Here is a 23,837-nt window from a genome sequence, read left to right on the forward strand (position 1 = left end):
AATACTGAAGACATTTAGAATTATTTGGGATTTGGAAAGTGTGCGCGCTTCAAGGACACCCGCTCTGCAGTACGACTTTTCTTTGTTTTGTTTGTTTGCCCTCGATTTTCGCAAGTCAAACTGTCGTATTTTATTCGTCGCACAGAGAAGCAAACCATTCGCACCCGTACTTCACTGGTGCAAAGAAACAGAACGAGAATGCTTGGAACATAAAAAATTTTATTCTCGGGAGAGTGTCTTCTAATAATTTTGCCATCTATGCATGACTCATAAATTTAACGCATTCATCAGCAATATGTATCCAAAGAAAACGCCTCTGTGCGACACCAGTAGGCACAGACCACACTCGTTACCTGGAACTTTCAAACACAAAACGGGACTAAGACACGAACACGTGAACGTATCACGAAAGGCAATGACTAGTGTTTCACGGGCAAGCTGTACACTATTCCCACGTTCTTTATGTTTTGTTGCGGCTTGATGTGAAGAGGCACTTCAGAGTGGTATCACACTGTCGAAAGCTGTTACAAGATCTCGAGACTATGTCGTAGAAAGGTGTACATTTATCAAAATAATTATAGGTATGAAGTGTGAAAGCAAGGTGCTTCGACATCACCATTTACATGTCAGAAACAAAATGCACGGACACGAAACGAGAAATCAGACGCTGTTCGGCATTTAGGTCACTTCAAGCTACCACCACTTGCCAATGACGCATGTACTTGGCTGACAAGACGGTCAACAGTGGCAAACTCCAACTCCGTGCATGCACTCAAACAACTTCGCACGTCATCCCTTGTTTATCCACAGAATGTCGTGACCCCCCGTATTTGTGTGAACGTGATATGTCGTTTAGCTACCACTAAACCAGCGTTGTACACAGCATCATCGAAACATATATGGACACATCCAGCTAAGAAAACGAGAAAAAAAAAAGAAAAAGAAAGAAAGACAAAGAAAGAAAAAGAAAAACAGCTTGAAACAACGCTGTCAAATTATGTAATAAAATACGCTAGTGCTTTTCATCACACTGGAATGCATCATTGGTGACGTTATGACGGAATCCTGTTCCTATCAATGAAATGATTTGCCACGTGGCTCGTTACCAACGTCGCAGCCTTAATCTTCCTCTTGATAAATGGCATGTGATTTATGTAAACGTTTCTGGGGGAAGTACTATTAATTTTTTTAAGTAGCTCCGGAGTCGTGCTATTGTTCTCTTAATGTGTGGAATGGTACACAAGTTCGGTTTGCTCGAACGTTTACGCAGTTCTACGAAGACTACCAAGACAGTGTGCTCAACGCGGACTGCCCTATATTGACACGACATTTAGGCTTGCTCCGTAGTTTATCTTACTTGACGATAATGACATTCCTCGTGGGCTTGTAATGACCTTAAAGCCGTTCATGAAAGGAAATAAAACTGGGTACGCGACATCCTACCTCATTGCAACTTCCTGGGTATGGCCTAAGGACGGGATTCGAAGTCTACCGTTATACCCGTGCCTTCTTATAGATTTCTTGAGTTTTCCCTTCTTATAGCGTCAGTTTCATTGTTATTTATGTACCGCGGGATCGTTCAAACAAAGCAAATCAGATCCTGAAGCTATCTGCCAAAAATTATGGTACATAGCTGCATCACTACCTGCTGATCACTTTCTGTGAAGAGTCGTCACCTGTAACTCATCGCATGCACGGAGCATGTAGAAATATATTACCTAGTATGCAACTCTTTCATACTCACTTATATGTATGTATATATATATATATATGTATGTGTAAGTATGTACAGTTTGAAAAATCATAAACTATTATGTTGTTCAACAGTTCATGTCTTATAATCATCGTCCGAAGGCACCCCTACTGGCAGTTTAGGGGCACAATAACGTATCGATTAGTCACACTATAGTCACCATGTTTCTTTAGCACCACCTTCCAACGAACAAAGCAATCGTGTTTGGCTTCTTAGGAGCCCAGTGGCTCAAAAGTGAACGTGGCACATAGGCTGGGTGCAGATGTCAGTCTTCTTTCGGGGGAAAGTGTTGGAGCTGTCCCGGAGCCGCGAGCTGTGAGCTGATATGAGTTGAGCAGACTTTCAGTGGCTCCACCGACCCCCCTTTCAAGGGCACTTCCGCGCCGCTTTGGCTACTGCAAAGAAAGAAGAGAAATGCTCGCTTCAGACAAGAACGGCATCGTGCCCCTAGCAGGAGATTACACAGATAGTCATGTTGACCCGTTCCATTCCGTAGCATTTACAACAATAGTTACGTTACAGCGTCAGCTGTTATGTGCAGACCAACCGCTGATCGCGTGGTCTGCGTAGCTCCGCACAGAACGGATGTTTAGTGGAATGGCAATAAGAAAAGAAGCGTCTATTTAATGCGCGCCGACCACGTCATTCACCACGGAAGAAAAGGGCGAAACAGCTGCGGCGCGACAGGAGAGGGTGACAGCAACCAGATTGGGTGCGGCGCCTGGATAGGAGGCCATCACGCCACCACGTTGCCGGGCTCCTCCGGTATCCGCCGTCGCGGCACGGTTGAAAAACGAGACAACACAAACGACACAAGCACGTGAAATATCAACATTCCCGGCAGCCTATAGTGCGCCACCAAAATGACGGGAAACGCATGTCAGGATAATCTCAGGTGAAACATACGATACGCTCACAAATTTTGGTAGGAATGTACTAGTAATATCAGTCAAGTAAACATCAACACAGCGACAGGTTTAGAGAGTCATCAGCGAAGACGACGAAAGCAACACAAAAAGTAACACATTAGACAGAAAAGGAACGTCCAACGTCCAACCTTTTTATCAAATGATTAAAGGTTAATTATGATTAAAAGTTGGAAGTTCGACATTGATTGATTGATTCGGAAAATAAAAAGCGCAGATGGAAGTGGACTGTGTGTGGTGTTCGACGATCTCCGGCTTTCTTTGCGTTACTTTTAATGTTTTTGTCGTCCTCACAAGTGCCAACTGGCCCCGCTCGCGTCTCTTATGGCGAATTCGGATGGACATCTTATGGCAACACAGCCTAGCGCCCAGAAATTGCTAGGTCGGCGCCCCAGCTGGAACACGTGACCGCTCGCACCAGAACATGAGTGCTAGGAATCTAGTTGTTTTAGCCGCTTGGATCACGCTAGGGGCATCGCTGTCACTCGCATTCGAATTCTGCCGTCTGCTAGCACACATGAACTTCAACGTGCTGGCCAATGAGGGCCCTCGCTACCCTCGCGATGCGGATATGAGGACACCGCATATTGTTGTGCAATCTGCTACCCGGTCGCTTTGAGGCCGGGTGGAAAAGTGATAACTGGAAAATTCCTCTCGCCCAGAAAGTATCACGCGAACATGCGAGACCTCGCAAAACAAGCGGGAACAGGCCGGATCTAGCCGAAAAAGTTGCCACGAATGACCACCCGAATTCGCCATTAGTTAGAGAGTCCTCGGCTGCTACATGCCAGTGGCAACAGTTTGCTATCACTAACGCAAGATAAACTGTACGAGCACCGAATCGAATGGGAACGCCACGACCGTTAATGAAGCGAGTATTTTTATGTTCGTTATTTTTATACACGAATATGTTTTTATTTTGTGCTCGAGTACCACGCGGGCAGCCACTTCGGCAGTCCTGCTATAGAACGAGTATGGACGTCCACAAAACTGCGTGGCTGCTTCCGTCTTATTTCTCAAGAATGCAGATGCGAATGCTGAATTTTACTGAAGAAGTTAAGCATCAGCGTCTTCATTCGTCGAAAGTAGAAACAGATTGCGATTAAATAATAGATACATCATTAGTACGTGTGCTGACTCGTGCACGAACACGGGCAAGTTCTCTTTTTCCTTATGGTGACGTGAAAGTAGAGATGTGCGCCGGTGCACCTTTTGTCGTCGACGACGTTGGGTCATATATATTGAGCAGTCGCCTGCGGCATGCTCACCACGGCCGTTGCCTGTATGCACTGCCGGTGTACATGGGCTGCTGATTTGGTCACCAAGCAAACTGCCAAGATCATGACGTTATCTCAAAACCAGTCTTAAAAAAACTTTATATAATGGAAGGGAGATTTGCCCAGCCATTTGTGCTTATTCAAACGAGTGTACTGACAATACAAGTATAAGCTGATTTAAACAGGTTTTACCGACCAGAATTTTAAAAACAACGTACAATCACGTCACATGTCACGTCACATGTCGACGTCACGTCACATGTCGACAGCAGAGAACAGCCATCAATTTGGGATTAAAATCCCGGCAGAGCAAGACACAGCTTGCCTTAAAGGGACTATGAAATTTCCCGAACCCCCATACTTTTTTTCGATGGAAACTGTTCTTCCCGCAGAGAAACTAATATGCCACAAATTTTTCCGGACGAAATCGCTCCACTCTGCGAGGAGCGCGCGCTGGAAATGTCTCTTCCGCGTTCCTCCTCTCCCGCCCATATTTCTCTGCCGATGGTGTAACTGTACGGACCGCACTTCGGTTCCCCGTTACGTCCCCGGTGTTGCACAATGGCAAGTAATGCCGCGAGCTCGCGCTGTGGCTGCCGCCACTGCCGAAATCGGCAATCGCGCGAAAGCTGCTGTCATGGAGATTTCCACTCCCGATGAACGCATACGCGGGATCCTACGGCGCATGCTCCTGGCGGGATTCCTCGGCTCGGCAACACGTCACGATGACGTGTTGCTGAGCCGGCCGTGGTCGCGTCAAGTTACCCGTTGTGTCTCCGCTCGGCAGCTCGTCACGGCGCGGCGCCAGCTGTCCTCCCTTCGCCGCTCCGTTTAAATTCGCTCCCGAGAAATCCGCTCGCGCGACGAAAGTAAAATTTCGGTTCTAGACTCAGAAAAATGTCTTCTTTCGAACGAAACGAAGAAAAAAATCGTTTCATAGTCCCTTTAAGAAGTGTTTATCATACACACGATCAGCTATAAACACAAAAAAAATATTCAGAGCTTTGTCCGTATCACTTCACCATACAGGCCGGACGCTACAAAAGGAGGAAGTCAGTCTCCTGATGCCCTCCTTGGAATGTCACGTGATCTTAAGTTGGGATCGACCGACTTAATATATATTTTACCTCCCCCAGAACAATGCCAGTAGAGCATGCAACTCGGGAACGCCTGACCTAAAGTTGCCTGGCCTAAAATTAACCAAAACAAATATTAGAATTCGACGAATCGTTTTCTTTCGCAAGACATCTCTACCACTCGACCCCCTGTGGACGACGATTCATGTGCTGATTCCTCGCTGCATGTGCTGCACCGTTATCTCAAGAAACCTGGGGATCTGCTCGGGGCAGTGAAGTGGCCCAACCTTTTTTGTAGAATGGAACTTTTTTTACAGAACTGTCAGTGGTATATTCTAAGCTTTCCACATGTTATAGGAAGCCGGGGCATTTTCTCCCGTAAAGTCAAGTCAAGTCAAGTCAAGCCTAATCTACTCCCAAAGTTAAGCCAACACGCCTGATCGTCCAGTTTCGAGCCCTGTTTGCTCCGTTCTAAAAAGGAATTTTGACAAAACCGATGCAGAATTAGTTAGTAAGAGACATTAAGGGTACACTCCTCCAGGGTGGGGTATTTTCAGTGAAACTACTGCAGTTTTGGGTAGCAGAAGTGGGCCCAGCGAAATCGGTACCGTCGGCCGCTGCCAAAAACATGTTACCGAGTCAGTTCGCTTTCCCCAGCCTGCGGAGTGCTTACTTAGGTCCTGGCTATGGTTGATAGTTACCCTAGCTATAAAGTTGATTATTATAATATGCACTGTTTCTTTTAACCTGCTTATTCAGTCTACTTCGAAATGGTAACTACCAAGCACAACCACGTTTCACAAGAGAAATATTATTTTATTGTTCAGACAAAGTATTTTTCGAAGACGAAGACGTCGCCTCTGTATTTCTCACACTCAAGAAAACGTTGCCCAGCTGTCGTATTTGGAAATATAATTATTTGACGCGACCGCAACTTTGATCGTTTCTACAACCAACATTCCAGACATTTTTTCCTCTGTCAGTCTCTCTATCAATAGACCCTTTTCAAAGGACAGTCTGATTACCTTCTAGCAGACGACATTCGGCCATATCTTTGGCACGTCGTACATGCGGTGCCGTGTATAGTAAGCGAACGCGCGATGGTGAACGAGAATATTCAGTGGCCGAGAGACTTGACGAACATACCAGATGGGTATTCCCAAAGACGTGCGGACACCTTTTGTGAACATATAGTGCATCTGGCATGACTGGCCGCGCTAGCGAGAACAGCTATTATGCGTGTCATATACGGATTCTACTTCCATCCGTGTCGCCTTGTCGACTTTCAGATACGGTACACCATATTTTTACATGCTGCATGCATTGTGTTTCCTATGCACATTTCAAGACCAGTCGTGTATTTTGAAAGTGGGACCTTACTGTGTTTCATGCTTTCGCCGATGCTTCCTACTATCCTACTACATGTTCAACGCTTTCGCCTGCGAGGTATTTATAGTTCGTCCATTTAGAATGGCAACAGAACGCTTCAGACGATAGTTACTTGGAAAGCCATGTATCACGTGAACTTTAACCGGCAAACAGTTTGTGCACACGACTTGTTTCGTTCGGCGTCTCTCACACCACGCTGGCTGCAGAGGGGCACGCAACAACAGACTGACATTACAAATGCAGATGGACGATCCACTCATGAAAAGAGCGATGCTTCGATGAGGAAGCAGACCAAGTCCCAGGCGGCGGCCGACAAAAGATCACCCCAGACGCGCGGTTCAAACAGAGCCATACTGTCCGCGCGCGGGCAACGCTTCCATCCTTGCCCAAAATATGGCGGAGGCCCGCGGCCCGCGGCCAGAGCGTAGTTGGTTCGCCTTAAACCGGATGGCGCCGAGTTATGAAAACACCCTATTGGTGCGATACACTACATAGCATGGAAAGCGGTGTGTTCACCCCCTTGAAATGACAAGAACAGTATTGGTGTCGATGCAGGAGGTGTCACACTGACATAATTTATCTTGTCACAACTTCATTTCCCTCCGTATTTTTGAAGGCACTTCGTGATGGCTGACCTTTCAGTTGTGCGTAATGTCTGCAGCTTCAGCACTGATCACACTGCTGCTGCAGGGTACGCCTGAGAGCTGAACCTACCGTTCGCTATGTACAATGAACGGACGCAACATTATTGCCAAAACGAAGATTACACACACACACACACACACACACAAATACTATCGTGGTAGTACTCATGTTTTCTCCCTGCAGTTTTGTACTTCTTGAAATACGATGTACAAAGTTCAAACTTCGTTCACCGACACGTAGAGTAACGCATTACAAAGTAGTTGGTGCCTTAATGGTAACGCGTTAATTTGAGTAATGAGTTATGATAGTGCATTCGATTTTAGAGATAAGTAATGAGTAACGTAATGTCATGGCATTTTTTCCAAGTCTTGCTGATACATACCGTATGGGGATGTAGAGCTTATGATGCAGGTCCAGCTGCACCATACTCGTTGAGCTATACTGTGCTTTCTCTCCTATTTGACATTAAGGGTGTCTCGCACGTGGCACCGCCTTCATCCTCGAGTTCCTCCCCCGTAAGGCCCAGGTTACCTGGCACCGGCCGTAGGGTCCTGTGGAAATCTATTCGTGCATATTCGGTGGGAGAATCCTGCATTTGAGAACTCTGACACGGTGCAGTCCTCCTCAGAGTCCCAGTGCCTGACGTGGGCACAAGTGTCACACCCTTCGGGAATGTCAGTTCTGCATACGTTACTTCACTGGGATCCTGTGCAAAAGAAATCACAGTGTCAACCATGTCACGCTACACATATAGTGCTCATAAAATGTGCAGAGGAACTCCAAAATCTTGACAACCGGAAAAGAGTTTACAGTGATTTCATTGCCTATTGACTTGCCAATTTGCCCACAAAGCGTTACGCGTTGTTCCGTTGTTCAGGTCTCGGGCGTGTTGAAAAGACAACATTTAAAGTAGTCCAAAATCAAAGCTGAAAGAAATGGTCGGAAGGAAGTTGTCTGCCCAAATTGCATCTCTGTTTGCACCAACCTTTTTGGGCCTACTACATTTCACCGGACAAATTAAGAATTCTTATATTAATTTGCATACAGTCTTAGTGTCGTGCGTAGCAGCTGTACACGTTACGCTGCTACCGTATTCGCTACTTTTTTCAGAAGCGGCGTAGTATTCCGCTACGTTTTAAGATGGTATTGGCTAAAGTATTTCCGTTAGAAATTCAGGGTAGCGGAGTGCTCTTTCTCGGCTACCGGTACTTTCCATGAAATGAAAAACGTAGAATGCGGAGGGGGCAAAAGCACGACACCCAAAAACCTGTTTTTCTTTCTCTTTATTTCATTGCCTTCTCATTCAAGCAGACATGTCTGGCAATCCTCCTAGATTGCCACTACTCTCATAACTTAAGCCCCCTGAATATAATGAGAAATGACGCCGTTATCTCGTAGTATCTCAGAATCCAGTTTCCTTGCGTGCATGCGTGTACTTTTCAACGTCTTCCGAAACGCATTACAGTCTATGTGATGGTGAATAACATCAACAACATGTCTCCGTTTTCAGTTATACAAGCAGCTGCAACGCTATACCGGATGCGTGTTCAGTCGTTTATTGCAATTGTATTTTTCGCTGCAGGCAAACAATATGTTGTTTAGTACGGGACAGGAAGAGAGAGAGATGGTGGAAACACGACAAAATATCCTCATTGTCATTTCACGGGAGAAAACTTTGCTTTACGTGCGTTTCGTTTCCTACTAGTCCGATGCATGGGCGCCGTTAAGGGGGGGGGGGGGGCAGCAAGAGGTTTTTTTTACTTCTTCTTCACTTTTTTTTTCGTGACTTTGCAAGAGCCCTGCCGAGTGAGATGGATCGGTCGGCTTCTTTAAAGTGATAACTAAAAGCATCGGCTCTTGGGTCGTGTAACTGTGGTAATTCAACAAATAGCAACATCTCATGCACCAACAAGTTGCGGGAGGCAGAGACAGTAGCGGGAGCGTTTTAATGACGGATGTCTCTGATGGCACTCGGAGTTATTGCGCAAGAGTGAGTTGTAGAACGTCACATTCCCACACGGGGGACTGTGCAGTTTCGCGTGGGTGCGAGAACTTGCCCCTCCTTTAAAAATTGATTAGCGGCGCCCATGGTTCGATGTACTAGTCCGATGTGAAACAGGCATGAGTCAGGCTTTCTATCGAGATTAAATAACCCTAGCTTTTTTTTTTTTTTTTTTTTGTCGTCTAACGCGATGTTGTTTCGGATGACGCATGTAAGCCTGCGGAAAGTGCGCTTTGCCTTCGTTGACGATTTCCTTCAGTCATAATACTGCATGGGGGCTCACGCTGCTTGTCGTGTTTGTCCCCCTCTGTGTGCTCGGCGTTTGTAACATGGCACGTGAGAGAAACGGTAACGGTTTACGCAGCCACAGCTGGCAAATCGCTTGTAAAAAAAAGAAGAAAAAAGTAGCATGTTTTTAAATCAATAAGTGATGCGGTATATTTTGCAGAACTAAACCCAATGAAAATCAACACGGTTACAATAGGTAGACGGAAGAGCTTGAGGTTGGGAATTGTGGATATTTAGAACACGGAACTGCTCTCTTAGAACAACATTCATGAGAACTCGTTGTGTTGCGGAAGATAACGTAAACGCGGATAATAGGCCGTTTTACAATAGGGCAGCCACGCGCTCTGGGACCCAAAAGACATCAGAAGTCGTCTCTGCGCTTTCTGCATAATACTGTTTGATTTCTGGGCATGCGCAGTGAAGACCTCTTATTTCTTTGGGGACCCAAAGCACATGCGTACCCTGATCCAAATCTGCCTAAATCGGAGACACCAATTACCAAGGCGGTAGCTTGTGGTGTGAGGAATTTAAATCATCCACCATCGCAAGATACACGGGACAACGATATGCCTGAACACCGATTATATAGGTAGCGAAAGACAGCGGAAGAGTACTTAGGTTACTTCAATTTGTTAGCGGGAGTGGCATCCCGCTACATTTTCGAATTTGCATGCGACGCCAATATTGCTCTGCTTTTGAGCGAAGTAAAGGGCTAGCCGTATTCCGTTACTTCGTTTCGGTAGAGGAGGCGACACTGATTCACTTGCATTGCCAAGTTCCACAGCGCTTTTGTAATGAAGACACATTCGCTTTGTTTTTAATTATCGTTATTACGCTTATTATTTATTGTCTGTATAAGTATCTGTATTTATTTCTATTCATTGTCTATGTAAGTCCCATGCCCATATAGAGACCGTGCAGTAAAGTTTCGGAGGGGAGAAAGAAGGCGCTAAGCGGTCGTGTAGCGGCCGTGCTTTGTTCGCAAGAATCGTCTACATTTCGTTTGCTTCCCTTATCTGCTTTTCTGAATGGCAGTGAAGTTGGTAGTGATGAAAAGGCGGTGTAGGGAGCGACCGGAGAGTTAAAATTCTACCACTTTGGCACTGTCGCCACAGTGTTCGGCGTGCCACCTGGAAAAGCGCACGTCCCCTATAGCCAGAGAGGCAGCGAGGCAGCGAACAGGACCTTAGCTTACCCTCTTTGGCGAAGACGTCCTATGGCTTCCCAAGCTCTCTAAACTTTCTTTTAATGGAGCTGCCACTGTGTACGTGTCCGTCCCAGCAGTTAATGACATTACTTTCTCTGTTGCGACGTCGTAACCTGAAAATACTGTTGAATGAACACTGGATATTAAGGCAGGCGTTGACATCATTAGATACGAGCTGCGCAAAATATCGCTAAGGCTAATACAATTACTAGGCTCTGCAGGAGTGGCATGCAGCATCTTTTGTTGACGACATTTCATTGTGTGCGCCATTTAAACTCGGAATATTTACACAGAAATCCGCACTGACTAATGAATAAACAGTGTTGGAGCCTTTGCTGAATGAGGGCAAAAAACGAAGAAAGAATACGACGCTGTTGATTTTTTAATTGTTCAAGAAATTCATACGATAGTTATTTCAGCGTTCGCATATCGAAACGTTCACTCCTTCCAGACGTGCGTTCATAGTGGTGGTATGTTCCTGTATGTCATCTCACACAATGTCATTCTAGGCAAGTCTAGACACACGATGTCATTCTAGACACACACAAGTCTAGACACACGATGTCATTCTAGACTTTAAACTTTGTACACAATAAGAGACAGAGGCAAACGTGATTTTGAAGGAATAATTGTTGTTGTTCAGTGCATCTATCAAGTGTGCCAAGCCCACAAATGTGAACTGATTTCTGGGTTCTGCTATGACAGGTGTTAATCCCAGCTGTGTATTTTGCACTGGCCCTTGTAACCCCGAACACGCGTCTTCATCACGGCATTACTTACGTTTTTCATAGGTTTATCAAAGTTTCCTAACCTTTTATCACCGGTTCTGCATTCACAGTGTATCGGCCAGCTCTGTGATTATTTGCTGCGACATTGGGTCCCCTAGCGGATTCTAGAGTGAATTTATTGACACATTTATACACAATTATTTGTTTGTAATATCCCAACGCATGCACAACAACTCTAATTTTTGTGGTTCATATAGCACAGTAAAGGTATCGCAATTATTAGTTGCATTACATTTCCATGTTCCAGGACGCGCGTGTGTTTTCGTTTTCTGTTGTTGTCTGCCATCTAGAAAGCGAGAGCTCAGATATGACTAGGCAGCAGATATCAGCGAGATGGTGATTTCACGCCCTCGCTGAGTGGCTCCTAATTTGGGAATACTCGAGTGAGAAGTGTGACATTATCACGCTCTCGCCTGTCAAAATCGCCCGTTTGGAAACGCAGCATTAAACGGACGGACGGTCGCATCCGGAAGTTGATCTATGAAACCGATACTACTATGTTCCGCATCGGCCGGCAATCTACTTGGCTAATTTGTTCGTCCGCCCTTTCAAGAGACTGCACAGGGGGTGCAGACCACGAACCTCTTTCGCGCTGCAGGTGAGCCACAAGTATTATTTCCGGGCAAAAACGCATGTTTTCAGCCGCGCAAAAGCATTAGTCAAACAACGAAAATTTTATGAGGGGTGTATTATACACTGTTCCTTCAAATCTCAGAGGCTAGGCAATGAGCTAGGCAGGGGCTAGTCCGTGTGCACATCTGCTGTGTTGTGTTTGTTGGTGTGCTAACAATTGTGAGCACGTCTGCTTCCTTTTAGTTATTAACGGGTAAATCACCGTTATGACAAGTGGCTGATAGCTTTTAGGGTTGAAATTCCTGAAAGAGCCAATATAAAATATGACGACGCTAAATTAGGAACGGAATAAATGAAGAATGTGAGCAAAATATCGACGTATGTCTATCTAGATCTCCGTCGTCATTTTTCACTATCTACAAATGCCACTGGGGCAGCGCCCAGCATCAACCCCATCTCATCATCATCTCTTTATGTGTATGTGTGTGTGTGTCAATCTACTACTAATGTGAGAATAAGACTAGAAACTCCTCAGATAAGTAACAAATATGATGTGTTTCACTGCGCATAGATAAATACTGCTTTACTTCCTGTGCTGCTGGTGGCTATTTTGATTTCGAAGTTTGTCCTAAACCGGGCAGAGAGAGAGAGAGAAAGCAGGAGGTGGTAGCGACATTTCCTAGATGCTGTGAAAGGTACATGCATACATGTACCTTTTTTTAGTCGCATCTCATGGCCTCAAACCTGCTGGATGGTAATGCCTATACTTGCATCAGCTAATCTGTTCTGTTACTACTCATTACAATCACTTCTAGCAGCAGCTATAAATGCAGTATAATTAGCAATCTAAAACAAGTGATAGCTGAACTCAGCAACTTTTCCCATTATTGCTGAAGTGATTTTCGATAACACAGTGAATGTTTCAGCCACGTTGATTTGTTTTTCGACCGTCGCCGCGAACCAACTATGGCTGCCGCGTTAAATGCTGTGGGTGTGCAATAAGAATGCATTGCTCAACATTCTGCATCTTGATATACGTTTCTGTCGTGCATTTACAACGAGGTTTGTATGGGTGTCAGGAAAGATGGCGTTCTTAAAGGGACTGTAAAGTGAAATATAACAACCACGTTTCAAGATACCAGCGTGTAGAACTGGGCTGTGACGACACACACACAAATCAGCAAGTCTCAGTTCTAGAAACTGAAGGGTGGCGACCTTCGACTTTCGCGGTGGACAAAGTGGGAGCCGGTCGCGGATTGGCGGACAGATATCACGTGATATTGAAGCACTACGAAACGCACTTGAGACAGGTTGTAAACTTCAATTAGAAATGTCTTGAACAACAACAACAAATCTTGAGAAGCGCGGTTTAAACTGTTGTAATGGCTGTAACCTATCGCCATCTGTTGGCGTTTCTCTCTCTCCGCGTCTCGGTGCCGGTGCAGTCTGGTTATCTGCCATCATCCACGGCTGCGTTGGGAGTGGAGTAACCAGACGACGAAAGCTGTGAAAGTTCCTCGGTATTGCTGCTGTCTGCAAACCTCGCATCCGTGCGCTTTCTACGGATGTCTGGTTTACGTTCTAGTGTTCCGGGATACACTGATCGCGCACCTTCGACTACGAAACGCGCACTGCACCCGCGACGCACCATATGTCTCGCCTAGTTGCTCGCGTTTTCAATAGATGGCGCTCGAGTCGCTTCGGGGTTGGCGCGTCTGGGAGTCCGCAAGTTTTGCTCGGCGCGGCAATCTTTGAAATTCAATTGCTGAAAAAATGTTCAATGTACAGCAGAGCAATTATGTATATGAAATTTCCACGTTACAAGCTTTCAGAAAAGTACACAGTTTATGCAGGTTTGCCATTCGCTTTACAGTCCCTTCAAGCTTGTTCATGTCAACATATTTGTACTGGTGTCAATATAAGAAATTTCTTCCAGAACCCCGATTCAGGAAAGTTTCTTACTCGTAGTGGCAGGTATAATGTCAGGCCCTTTCTCCTCCATGTCAACAGACTCGTCAGGGTCTTTCTTGAGCAAAGTTAAAGATCTGAAAGACAATGCACAAGCTAACTTTACATAATCCACTTCGGAGAACATTCCAGACTCGTAGATCAGTAACAAACTTTTTCCTTCTATTATTGGTTTTCGTCCTATAGCCATCCGGTGGCCATCAGAAACATTTCAAAGTTCAATAGTGTCACAATGAGGTAAGAAGCCACTCCACCCTCTCTGCACAAACATTTGTAAACATTTGTTACAATGACTTGTTCCAAAATTTTCGCCAACGTCTACCACGGCGTCAACATTGCGCTCTATGCCGTCCCATTTCTTAATCTTCTCAAAGGTGATAATATTAATTGGGAGTAGATTATATAGAGTAGCATAGCAGAGTAGTAGAGCAGTCAGATGTCGTATACAACATTTGACTCATTCTTAATTCATGGCAAATTGTAGGTAGACATTTTCATGTGAGAAATTAAAATTGGAGAGCAGCAGGTGGGTAGAAGGTCGGAGGGACAAACTAGAAACACTTGCAAACGTGTTAACGAAATATGTTCATGATGCGTGTTCATAAACCTGTTGTGTAAGCTCCCCGTCATACTGAACAAGGAACATGCTCGCACCTGATGAAGGACGGACTCCGTCCGAAAGCTTGTTTTTCAGTAAAATAAATGTTTCAATCTCTTTAAATACTTATTTTATTCACTTGCGAGTGCTAGACTTCTCCCACTTTTGCCTGTTAGTTTCCTTTTCAACAAGTATAGTTAACTGTTTGATAGCCTCCATTATAACTATGGTAATAGCAAGCAACTGCGCACATATTGGGTGCAAAACATACAGTACCCAGTTACCCAGATACAGTTAAAACATACAGGCGACCTGAATGGTGTGTTATTTCCTTTTCGGCATTGCGCTAAGCTGTTCTTCACTTCTCGCTAACTGTTGTTATACTTAAGTACCTAATGTATATGCGGAGCTATATTTTTGTTTCTTCAAAATGTCGCAGTGGAGTGTACAATGTAATATCTTTTTGTAATAGCTTTTAGTGCAAAAGCCTTGTCCTATGAATTTTTTCGTAACTAGTTTGTCGGTGTATGTGTAATATTCCTGCTGTGTTTAACTGTAATGTCATTCCACGCCACGTAGTGTGCGGTCCCCGGGTTTTCTCAAGCTGCAGAGTAGCAGCTTTTCAGCTGGGGCCACTGCCACCTTTGCAGATGGAAGCGGATCTATATCAATTAAAAAAAAATGATGGGTTTGTTGCAAACCACTTTGCTCTCTGTGGCAATGTTATAACCGATGTTCGAGTGAAATGCGTGAAAATTTTCAGAGAAACATGAAACGAGTCCATACTGAAGCCTAAGAAGAGTGACACACCGTCTTTCATCCACGCAATACAAACTGCGGTACTCACAGTACACACACGCACACACATAGCATATTTTACGACGGATATAACTCTTCACTTACTTGTCTTCCAAGTGCTCCTTCTCGGGACCTATAAAAGGATATAACGCGTGTTACACATCGATCAGAACAACAACAACATACGACAACAGAGAGAGGGCGCAGACAAGCTGGTTCATGATGACAAGGATGCAACCCGAGACAGACGTCTGTTGTTTATTTCCCTGTCTCGGGTTGCATCCTTGTCAACAACAACATAGTATATTCGGTAAACTTCTTAACGTCACCTATAAATTTATCTTTTACCTAACTTAGAAAAACACCGGCAAATAAATCTGAAAATCACGCTCATGAAAATTTGACAAGCGATGATGCCCTAACCTAACCTCAAGCGTTTAAATACTGCGGCGCATTTACACACCACCGAGACGCTTGATAACTGACGAGCCGCTATACACAAGCCCGTTTCCTCATCCCACAATTATCAGGAAAACAACGAGATTTAGCCGAGGCAGACCACAACTAGGGACGACACAAAGGAAAAGGTTATCAGGAAAAGTTCTCGGGAAAGGTTGCGCTACAAATTTACTTGACGTGCGTTTGCAAACCTGATCTTCTTTAGAGAAATTGAAGGTGCACGGTGAGAAATTGAGGAGTATATAGGGATAAATTAGAAATTAAAGGTGACTAATTTGTTGCACGCGTATGTGGAACTTACTTTTGCCTCGTTTCACTTTTTTGCAACGCAGGAAGATGGCTACTACGACAGCAGCGATGACGAGTGCTATGACCACACCAATGAGAACTCCGAGGACTGGCCTGATGATGATCATCCCTTGCACACCTGCTGTACGAAATATAAGGCCGATTTAGTTTGTAGCCGTTGTAAACGAGAGTTCAGTTGTCAGGTAAAATCCGTCCCCTTGAAAGTAGTCTTCGGTAATTGTTGCCGGCTTTGTCATACGTGCTCTCTCAGAGCATTTGCTTATTGTATCGCGGTTCGTATTGCAAATTACACGTGATCACAGATTCCTTATCAAGTTTACCCACAAATTTGTTTCAGAAAAAAAAAAGTGGCAGCAAAAGTGGCAGGCGTATTGTTACTTATACCCCCCTATCATCACGGGCAGTACTTAGGTTTCTTTAACAAGCTTTCAACTGTAGAGCACGGTGATAGAAGCTCCGAGGTTTGGTTGTGTGAAAGGTGCAAAAGAAAATGGGACTGAGGAGAAGATGATGTTCGCACTAAGGCAATTCGTAGCGGTTATAACAATATGAGCCATGTGATTACTCTTTCGGAGGGCAGAGGGATCGATTGATGACAGAGACACCTTCGTAGAAACTGAATTCAAACATGGGGTGGAGGCGAAAGAACGGGAAATCGCTCCACCTGCGGCTCCATCCCTATGCACGTCCCTATTGCTCTGTGCTACGCAGCTACGCAAGCCAACGTTACAAGCGTCTTGATTAGGTCAGATAAACGGAAACGACAAACAGCTGCCTTACCACAGAGTATCGTTACGCGATTATCCCATACCATATTTTTTCTTGTTTACAGCGACATCATTCTGCTTAACGCCCCCACACTGTATACAGTGGTAGTAGCGAAAGTAGCGCTAAGAAGACAATAACAAACATCCTCAATCAAACGTGAGAACGTCATAGTCCCTTATACGAAGGAATTTCATTTGCCCAGCGCACTCTAAATTTCATTGTGGATATTAAATGCGATAGCATTTCTTTAATGGACTTTTGGGACCTCGGTGTACCTCTAACCCATGACCCAATTCTGAATATCTAATCCATGCAATGCTCTCGTCCTCTCTTATGTAAGAACCAATATAAAGCGTCATGAAATTTCGGTCATCCTATGAATTTTATGGCGTATATTCTCTCAAGATTATCTGCAATCAAAGTATTCAATCGTGTTTTTGCACAAAGAATGGTGCAGCGTATCCATGGCATCGTTAATACATTCCGTTCGCATCTAAACAATTTTCTTCTCTAATTCTAAATGTATAATCTAAAATATTGCCTAATGTGAACAATGTTCTCTTGTCTTCATTTGCAAAAGAACTACTGTAAAATCCACATGAAATTTACAGCATCCTGCGATGTCAATACCCTAACACACAAAAAAAAAAGAAGAGAGAGAGGGAGAGAAACACAATTTCTGTCAGCGTAAATGTGCACCGTAAAACAGGAGTTCTTATACATATCTTATCGCACACTACACTCTATAATGTGAAGGTCACAACATGTTCAAGTCATGCTCAGGGCCAACCACAGGCCCGATTGACACAATCATCTTTCCACACTTGAGAGAAAACCGGGATGTGGAAAATTTTCCCGGCCGACAATTAAATCCACGTCTAAAATTAGCTGTCTCGAGACGTAAACCACCGAATTAATAATAATATTAATAATAATAATAAACATCTAAGATTCCGGAAAATGGAATAGGCGTCCTCATGATAACGAAGCGAAAGAGAGTACAACGTGGGTCTGAATGAGAGTTCGTTTAAACGTAGTAAACTTGTGCCTTAAGAGTGTGCTGCATTATCATTTTTTATTTTATTCCTTCAGCTAGCCTTATCACCTGTCCGCGGCTCAAAAGTTGCTTTAAGCTCGCATATATCGTGAATATATGCCTTTATGCCTCCTTCGCATTATACAATAGCCTCCCCGCTGTGTCTAGTTTTGGAAGGGCTTAGGAAAGATACGACCATGACGCATGCGTGTTTTTGACACGGCTGTCTTGCTCAACATTTATCTTGGCACCTTAAAACTGACACAGTATCTCGAAGGAGTAGCACGTGTCCTTTCATATAAGAGACTTGATGAGAAATACTCGCGTCCGAGGCGGGACGCCTGACTTATGATAAATTATTCTGAAGGTTGTTAGGCGCACGATTAATGTAATATTCTCGCGCCCCGGAAGCTGTCGTTATAACGTGCAAATGTAAAAAAATGAAGCAACAAGAAGGTTACACACGTGTTCGCGCGAGTTCCTCAGAAAAGAGAATCAGAGCGGCAGAGACAAAAGCAGAATGAAATGCTAAATGAGCTAAGTTAAAAAAAAGAGCGCGCCCCGTGAGCTTCGCCGTATACTGGAAGAGCAGTGAAAACTGAGAAAAGAGAATATATTGTTGAGTATGTACGTGTTTGAAGAACGGAAGTTCGCAGTGGACCAGTCGTTCGAAGAACAAAACCAGACAACGACCGACTTCTTGGTCTAGCATGAGGCAACTAAATCATTTTATTTTGAGACGAAAAAAAAAAACATACTTGTGCCACGAAATGAGCAGTGATGCTAATGATGATGATTGATTAACCAGACGCAGGATATTCGTACACCAACAAAAACCCCCGACGCGTCGGTTTATCATTTCAAAGGAGAGAGTCCAAAACCAGCTGTGCACATGACGTTCTGTGCGTGAGAGACTGGCTTAGATAGTGTATCTGCGACCATCTTGTCCGTCGGGATATACTGAAGCAAGAATTCCTTGTTCTCTGCGTCGTTGCGCGCGTAGAGATACTTCAAGGCGATATCTTTTGACCGCTGATGATGAACTGGGTTTTCCATGAGTTTGATAGCTGACTGACTATCACGGTTGAGCTTTAGTCCACCAGAGCTGTATTTTCCGAGACGGAGTTCATGTAAAAACGCCTTGATCCCATTTCCTTCTCGCATGGTTTCCACAAGAGCTACATACTCTGCTTCACATGTTGACAAGGCTTCTGTTTACAGAACCTCCAACTAATGGCTCCCCACGAGAAAACAAACACGTAAGCGCTACTGGAGTTTCCTTCACTTTGCTCGTTCCAGCTAGCGTCGGAGTACCCGATCACGTTGTCTACACGAACTGTGTAGGTAAGACTCTCGTCTCGTGTTCCTTTCAGGTATCGCAGTATCCGCTTAGTGAAGTTCCAATGCACTTCCGAGAAAGAGTTATTGAATTGACTCAAGAAATTTGTTGCAAAAGCAATGTCAGGTCTAGTTCCCTGAACGAAGTACATAAGATGGTCCATAAGACCTTGGTACGCTATGTTTAGTTTCTCTTTGTTCTCCCACGCTTCCTTTTTGTCTTCCTGTGCTTCGTTCTATAGCAGAGCTTTCCAGTTGGAAATGTCCATTGGTGTTTTCACCGGTTTACACTGCTCCATCTGGACTCCTAAGTATGTCATCTATCTGTTTTCTTTGACTGAGTGTCAGCGTCTTAGCCTTTTTGTCTTGGTGAACTTCTATGCCTAGTATATACTTGGGTTCACTCAGGCCTTTTAAGTCAACACTTTTTGCAAGTTCATCAATGGCGTCTTGCAACGCTTGCTGCGTGTTTGCGAACATAATCATGTCGCCGTCGTAAACGCTTAGAATGACTTTCACACTTCCCTTTCGGAGACGGTACACACACCAGTTTGACTCCAACCGTCTATAGCCTTGTTTAAGCAGGCTTGCGTCCAACGTCTTAATACCCCTGTCACACGGGCATTTCGATCCTTCTCGAATCTGATCTGCATCGAACTTCCCGAGCATGCTCGAGTTTTGACGCTGCTACACGGCCACTTTCGTTTTTGACGTCTGAGATCGTCGAGACGATCTTCCCAGATGTCTATGAGAACTGAAGTCTCCTGGTCAGTCCACAAATTCCGTGCGGACGAGGCAGCACCGCTTGAAGTCATTGCGACCGAATGTATACGCGAACCAAACAGACTGATCCGGCGTGGCCGATTAGCTGTTCCGGCTGTTGTCGCGCGGTGTCGAGAATATAGGCAAATGAATAAACGGAAATCATTAATTTCGCGTTTCCTATATAACAGCGATATTAGTGGTAATTTATCGTATACCGATGTGAGCATCATTTGTAGCTCCGCGCGCATGTCCGTCAAATTATGACAGTTCACCGGGGTCGAGGATGCAAATGGCGGCCGTCGAGCCGCCTTGAAATTCGCAATCCTGTTATGGGAACTGTCTTGAGTCAAGCAGGATCAAAGTTCGATCCTGCTTGGAAGCGGCCGTGTAGCACCATATGATCTGCATTGGGTTCAAGCGGGTTCGGTCAAGCAGGATCGAAAATGCCCGTGTGACAGGGGTTATTCCTGCAAACCATATGATTTTCGTTGTTTAGAGCGGGTTGTTCCATGTATACCACTTCGTCCAATTTTCCGTGAAGGTAGGCAGTTTTCACATCCAGTTGTCGCATAAACATCCCCTCTTCAATTGCGAGTGCAAGGAGTAGACTCACGCTGGTTAATTTCACTACTGAAGCCTCAAAGTAGTCTATCCCTTGAACTTGTGAGCAGCCCACTGCCACGACGCGTGCTTTATATTTTTCAACTGTTCCTGCGGACCTCTTTTTACGCGAAAGACCCACTTGGACTTCACTACTTTCATACAAGGTTCTCTCTTCACAAGGGTCCAAGTGCCCATTTTATGCAATGAAGAAATTTCCTCTTCCATTGCCTGCTTCCATTCTCGCCGCTCCGGTGAGGTAATAGATTCGTCATAACTGCAATGTTCTTGAAGATCTTCTTCGACCGATTTACAGTACCTTTTTTTCTATGGGTCTATTTGTATTCGTTGGGGGATCTTTTTTTCCCGCGTAGGTCTCTGTGGCTCAACTACTGGAGGTGCTTGTGGGCTTTCAGTTTCGTGGCGCTACAGTCACAAACCTTTACTCGCATCTGGCATCGTACAAAAAATAAATAAACAAACAAACAAAAAATGTAGGTTGTTAGTACAATTATTTCATCTCTGAACCGATTCCCCAAACGGCAACCGTATCAAATTTTTTTCGGTTCATATCCGGTTCGGATCAGGACAAGGAAAAGAATTGTTCAGGTTCGTAGCAGTTCGGGCTCGACAGAAAATACCGTTTTTTTTTTTCGGTTCGGATTCAGTTGTGGTTCCGATCCCTGCGTATACGTATCGGTGTGTACGGAGGGACGAAGTTGACATGTTCCAGCATCACTATGCCTTCTAGTATTTTGTGAGTTGAAATTGTGATGCGGGCTGTATACTTGCTATAGACAGGGAACAAATTGGTCTATTTATGTGTCTACTTCATGAAAACGACTTACATATGTGCATGTTAGCAGATTTCGAACGATTTTGGACAAAATGTGATTCCGTCTGCTGAATCAGAAAAAGAGTAGCGATGGTTAAACCACATGAACCAGTAGCGTTATCAGGGCTTACGCCGCAAACAGGATGATGCTAGGCGCACATATCAGGCCGGTACGGCATTATTGTTATCCTGTGAACTTGCATACGGGAAGAAAACGTTCTCCTCATTAGATGAAGATGTAACAATGTAATAGCCGAGAATTTGCCATGCTTCTCAACGAAGAACAATTTACTTTTTTTTACAAGAACTGTTCGTAACGAATACCTCAGTATCATAAGTAGCAGTTGACAATATGGTTGCTTTCTATTTTCCCACAAACGCAAATTGATTAATAATTCAATCTGAATGAAACGTGGACTGCACGTCGGCCGCTTCCTTACCAGTAAACTTCTCAGCAGGCCTCAGAGTGTGTGTCATCACCACATGGGGCGCGCTGCGACCCTTCGGGTTGGTCGCGTACACGTGTACGCGGAACGTGGTTCCACCTGGAAGGTTGCGTATGACGAAAGCCGGAATCCCTGAGGGTGAACTCAGATTGGCGTAAAGGGTTCCTGATTCCAGTTCATAAACTTCCGCGACGAAGATAGGTGGTGACATGCCGCCGTCCCAGTGACCTTCAGTGCACTCAATTGACATTCCGTCTTCTGTGGCGTTTATTTGGGAGCAGTTGATTACAGAATCCGGAGGACCTAGAAGAAGATTGGAAATTTTACATATATCGCGATATTGTTGCGAACAAATGGGACACTGTAAGAATATCATGTATTATATTTAGGGTTCCGGTTTTCGGATTTATCCGAAAAAATCGGAAAACGTACTCCGCTAAAATTTTGAGCAATTCGGATTAATCCGAAAGACTCCGCTTGGCAGATGTTTCACCTGATAACCGGGTTACTGTTGTTGGCCTCCTTTTGTGTCCTGGGTTTTTTCTGACCTCGGGTACTGGCCCCACCGCAACATAATAATGGTGCATAATGTAAAACCCCAAGACTAGGGAACACGAAAGGACAGACTTCTTCTTGTTCCCCCGAACTGACCCTTTTTGTCCTCAACTGGTTGTTCCCTTCCCTCTGGTTGTACATAATTCTTGTATGTGAAGTAAAATTTTCAGCTGTGTTTGAGACTTCGTGTTTGTGACTGTCCTTTCGTGTTCCCTGGTCTCGGGGCTTTACATTATGCATCATCTTCACCAGCTCGCTTGCTTCCTAGCCGTTTTTTCATTATAATAATGGTTTCCGTGACCTAGCGTTTTCTGCGACGGTCATCTCGACCACTTGAGGATTCACCGCCCGGGTTTTTTCCCAGTCTGTTTCCTGATTTCCTTGTCGTACATGTGACCTAAGCACTAAAATAAGCATCGAACCGAGGCCATACGGAGTGATATTTTTGAAAGGACAACTAGTTGCAGTGCTGACGACTAGACAGGACGCAAACGAAAGCTGCCCTGCGACTACGTCAAGTAGTACCCTGATTTCGAGGAGTTGACATCGTCCCTCGATCGTGATGCAAAGGGTGTTCTATGTAAGTATTGCCGCATAACAGTGAGCACTAAACACGGAAAGGATGCATTTGGAATTGCGGAACACCTCAGTGTGCGTCGCACGAAATGTATTGTTAAGCTTGTGTCTCTTTAGTGTAGAAGCAATAAATGTGACAACTGCGTTTTCGCTGCACAACTGCGTGCGTCGTCAAGTTTTCTCCGACATTCGGGCATTAACTGAGCTGGAAATCATACACTCCGAAAAAATCAATTTTTTGAAAACAGAATAAACTCCGAAAAACATCATCCCAGTAACACCCAGAAACAAACCCCGAAACCCTGGAACCGTAATTACAATGTACAACAGGTTCGCTAAAGGAGAAGCGGAAATCCGCCACCATTCTCCTGGAGAACGTACCCCAAAAGTGTTTATTTCAACCTCCTCTTTTCCTTCCCCTGTTCCCTTCCTCTTCAAGCCCTACATGTATCAATCCTTCGTAGGTGCTGTACAAACTCTGAGCGTAGGGTTGACGTAGATGTGTACCACGTGGGGAAGCGTAGTTTTTCTGCTTGTGCATTTCTTATTACGTATCACGGAACATGCTACTGAGAGCAAAGCCAGGTGTTCGGCACGTTGGTGAGACATGAGGTGAAGACAAGAATGATAGGGGCACAAAGAGAAACCATCGCGGACGATACATCGGACTGATTTGTCCCCGTCTCCGTTTGCATCTTCGGCAGTCTAAATCTCAGTTTTTTTTCCTTTTAATTCCGTTTCAGCGCTGCGAAGCAACTGTGGCTATGAGCTGCGTACAGATGTGGACAGATGGAGAGAAGACAGCACGAAGGAGTGGGGGACGGGGGAACGGTGCCGACATTCGTCTGGAAAGTCTTCGGAA

The 23,837-nt window shown here is 44.7% G+C and overlaps 1 protein-coding gene across 3 annotated transcripts in view; it reads right to left on the reverse strand.

Moving 5' to 3' along the window:
* Positions 1 to 217: 217 nt before the first annotated feature.
* LOC135383958 (neural cell adhesion molecule 1-like) overlaps positions 218 to 23,837 on the reverse strand; it is a 341,204-nt gene continuing 317,584 nt past the window's right edge. The window contains exons 8-14 of one of the 3 annotated variants that reach the window (XM_064613233.1): positions 21,839 to 22,147; positions 16,049 to 16,174; positions 15,394 to 15,421; positions 13,887 to 13,969; positions 10,552 to 10,685; positions 7,449 to 7,772; positions 218 to 2,148 (exon numbers count right to left, since the gene is read on the reverse strand). In XM_064613233.1, coding sequence (XP_064469303.1) covers positions 7,503 to 7,772; positions 10,552 to 10,685; positions 13,887 to 13,969; positions 15,394 to 15,421; positions 16,049 to 16,174; positions 21,839 to 22,147 — 950 coding nt within the window. In that variant the 3' untranslated portion in view covers positions 218 to 2,148; positions 7,449 to 7,502. Of the gene's footprint in view, positions 2,149 to 7,448; positions 7,773 to 10,551; positions 10,686 to 13,886; positions 13,970 to 15,393; positions 15,422 to 16,048; positions 16,178 to 21,838; positions 22,148 to 23,837 lie in introns of all 3 variants that reach the window. The other 2 variants (XM_064613234.1, XM_064613232.1) reach the window with 2 other exon arrangements.

The sequence above is a fragment of the Ornithodoros turicata genome, chromosome 2, assembly GCF_037126465.1.
Source record: "Ornithodoros turicata isolate Travis chromosome 2, ASM3712646v1, whole genome shotgun sequence".
NCBI classification, from domain to species: Eukaryota; Metazoa; Arthropoda; class Arachnida; order Ixodida; family Argasidae; genus Ornithodoros; species Ornithodoros turicata.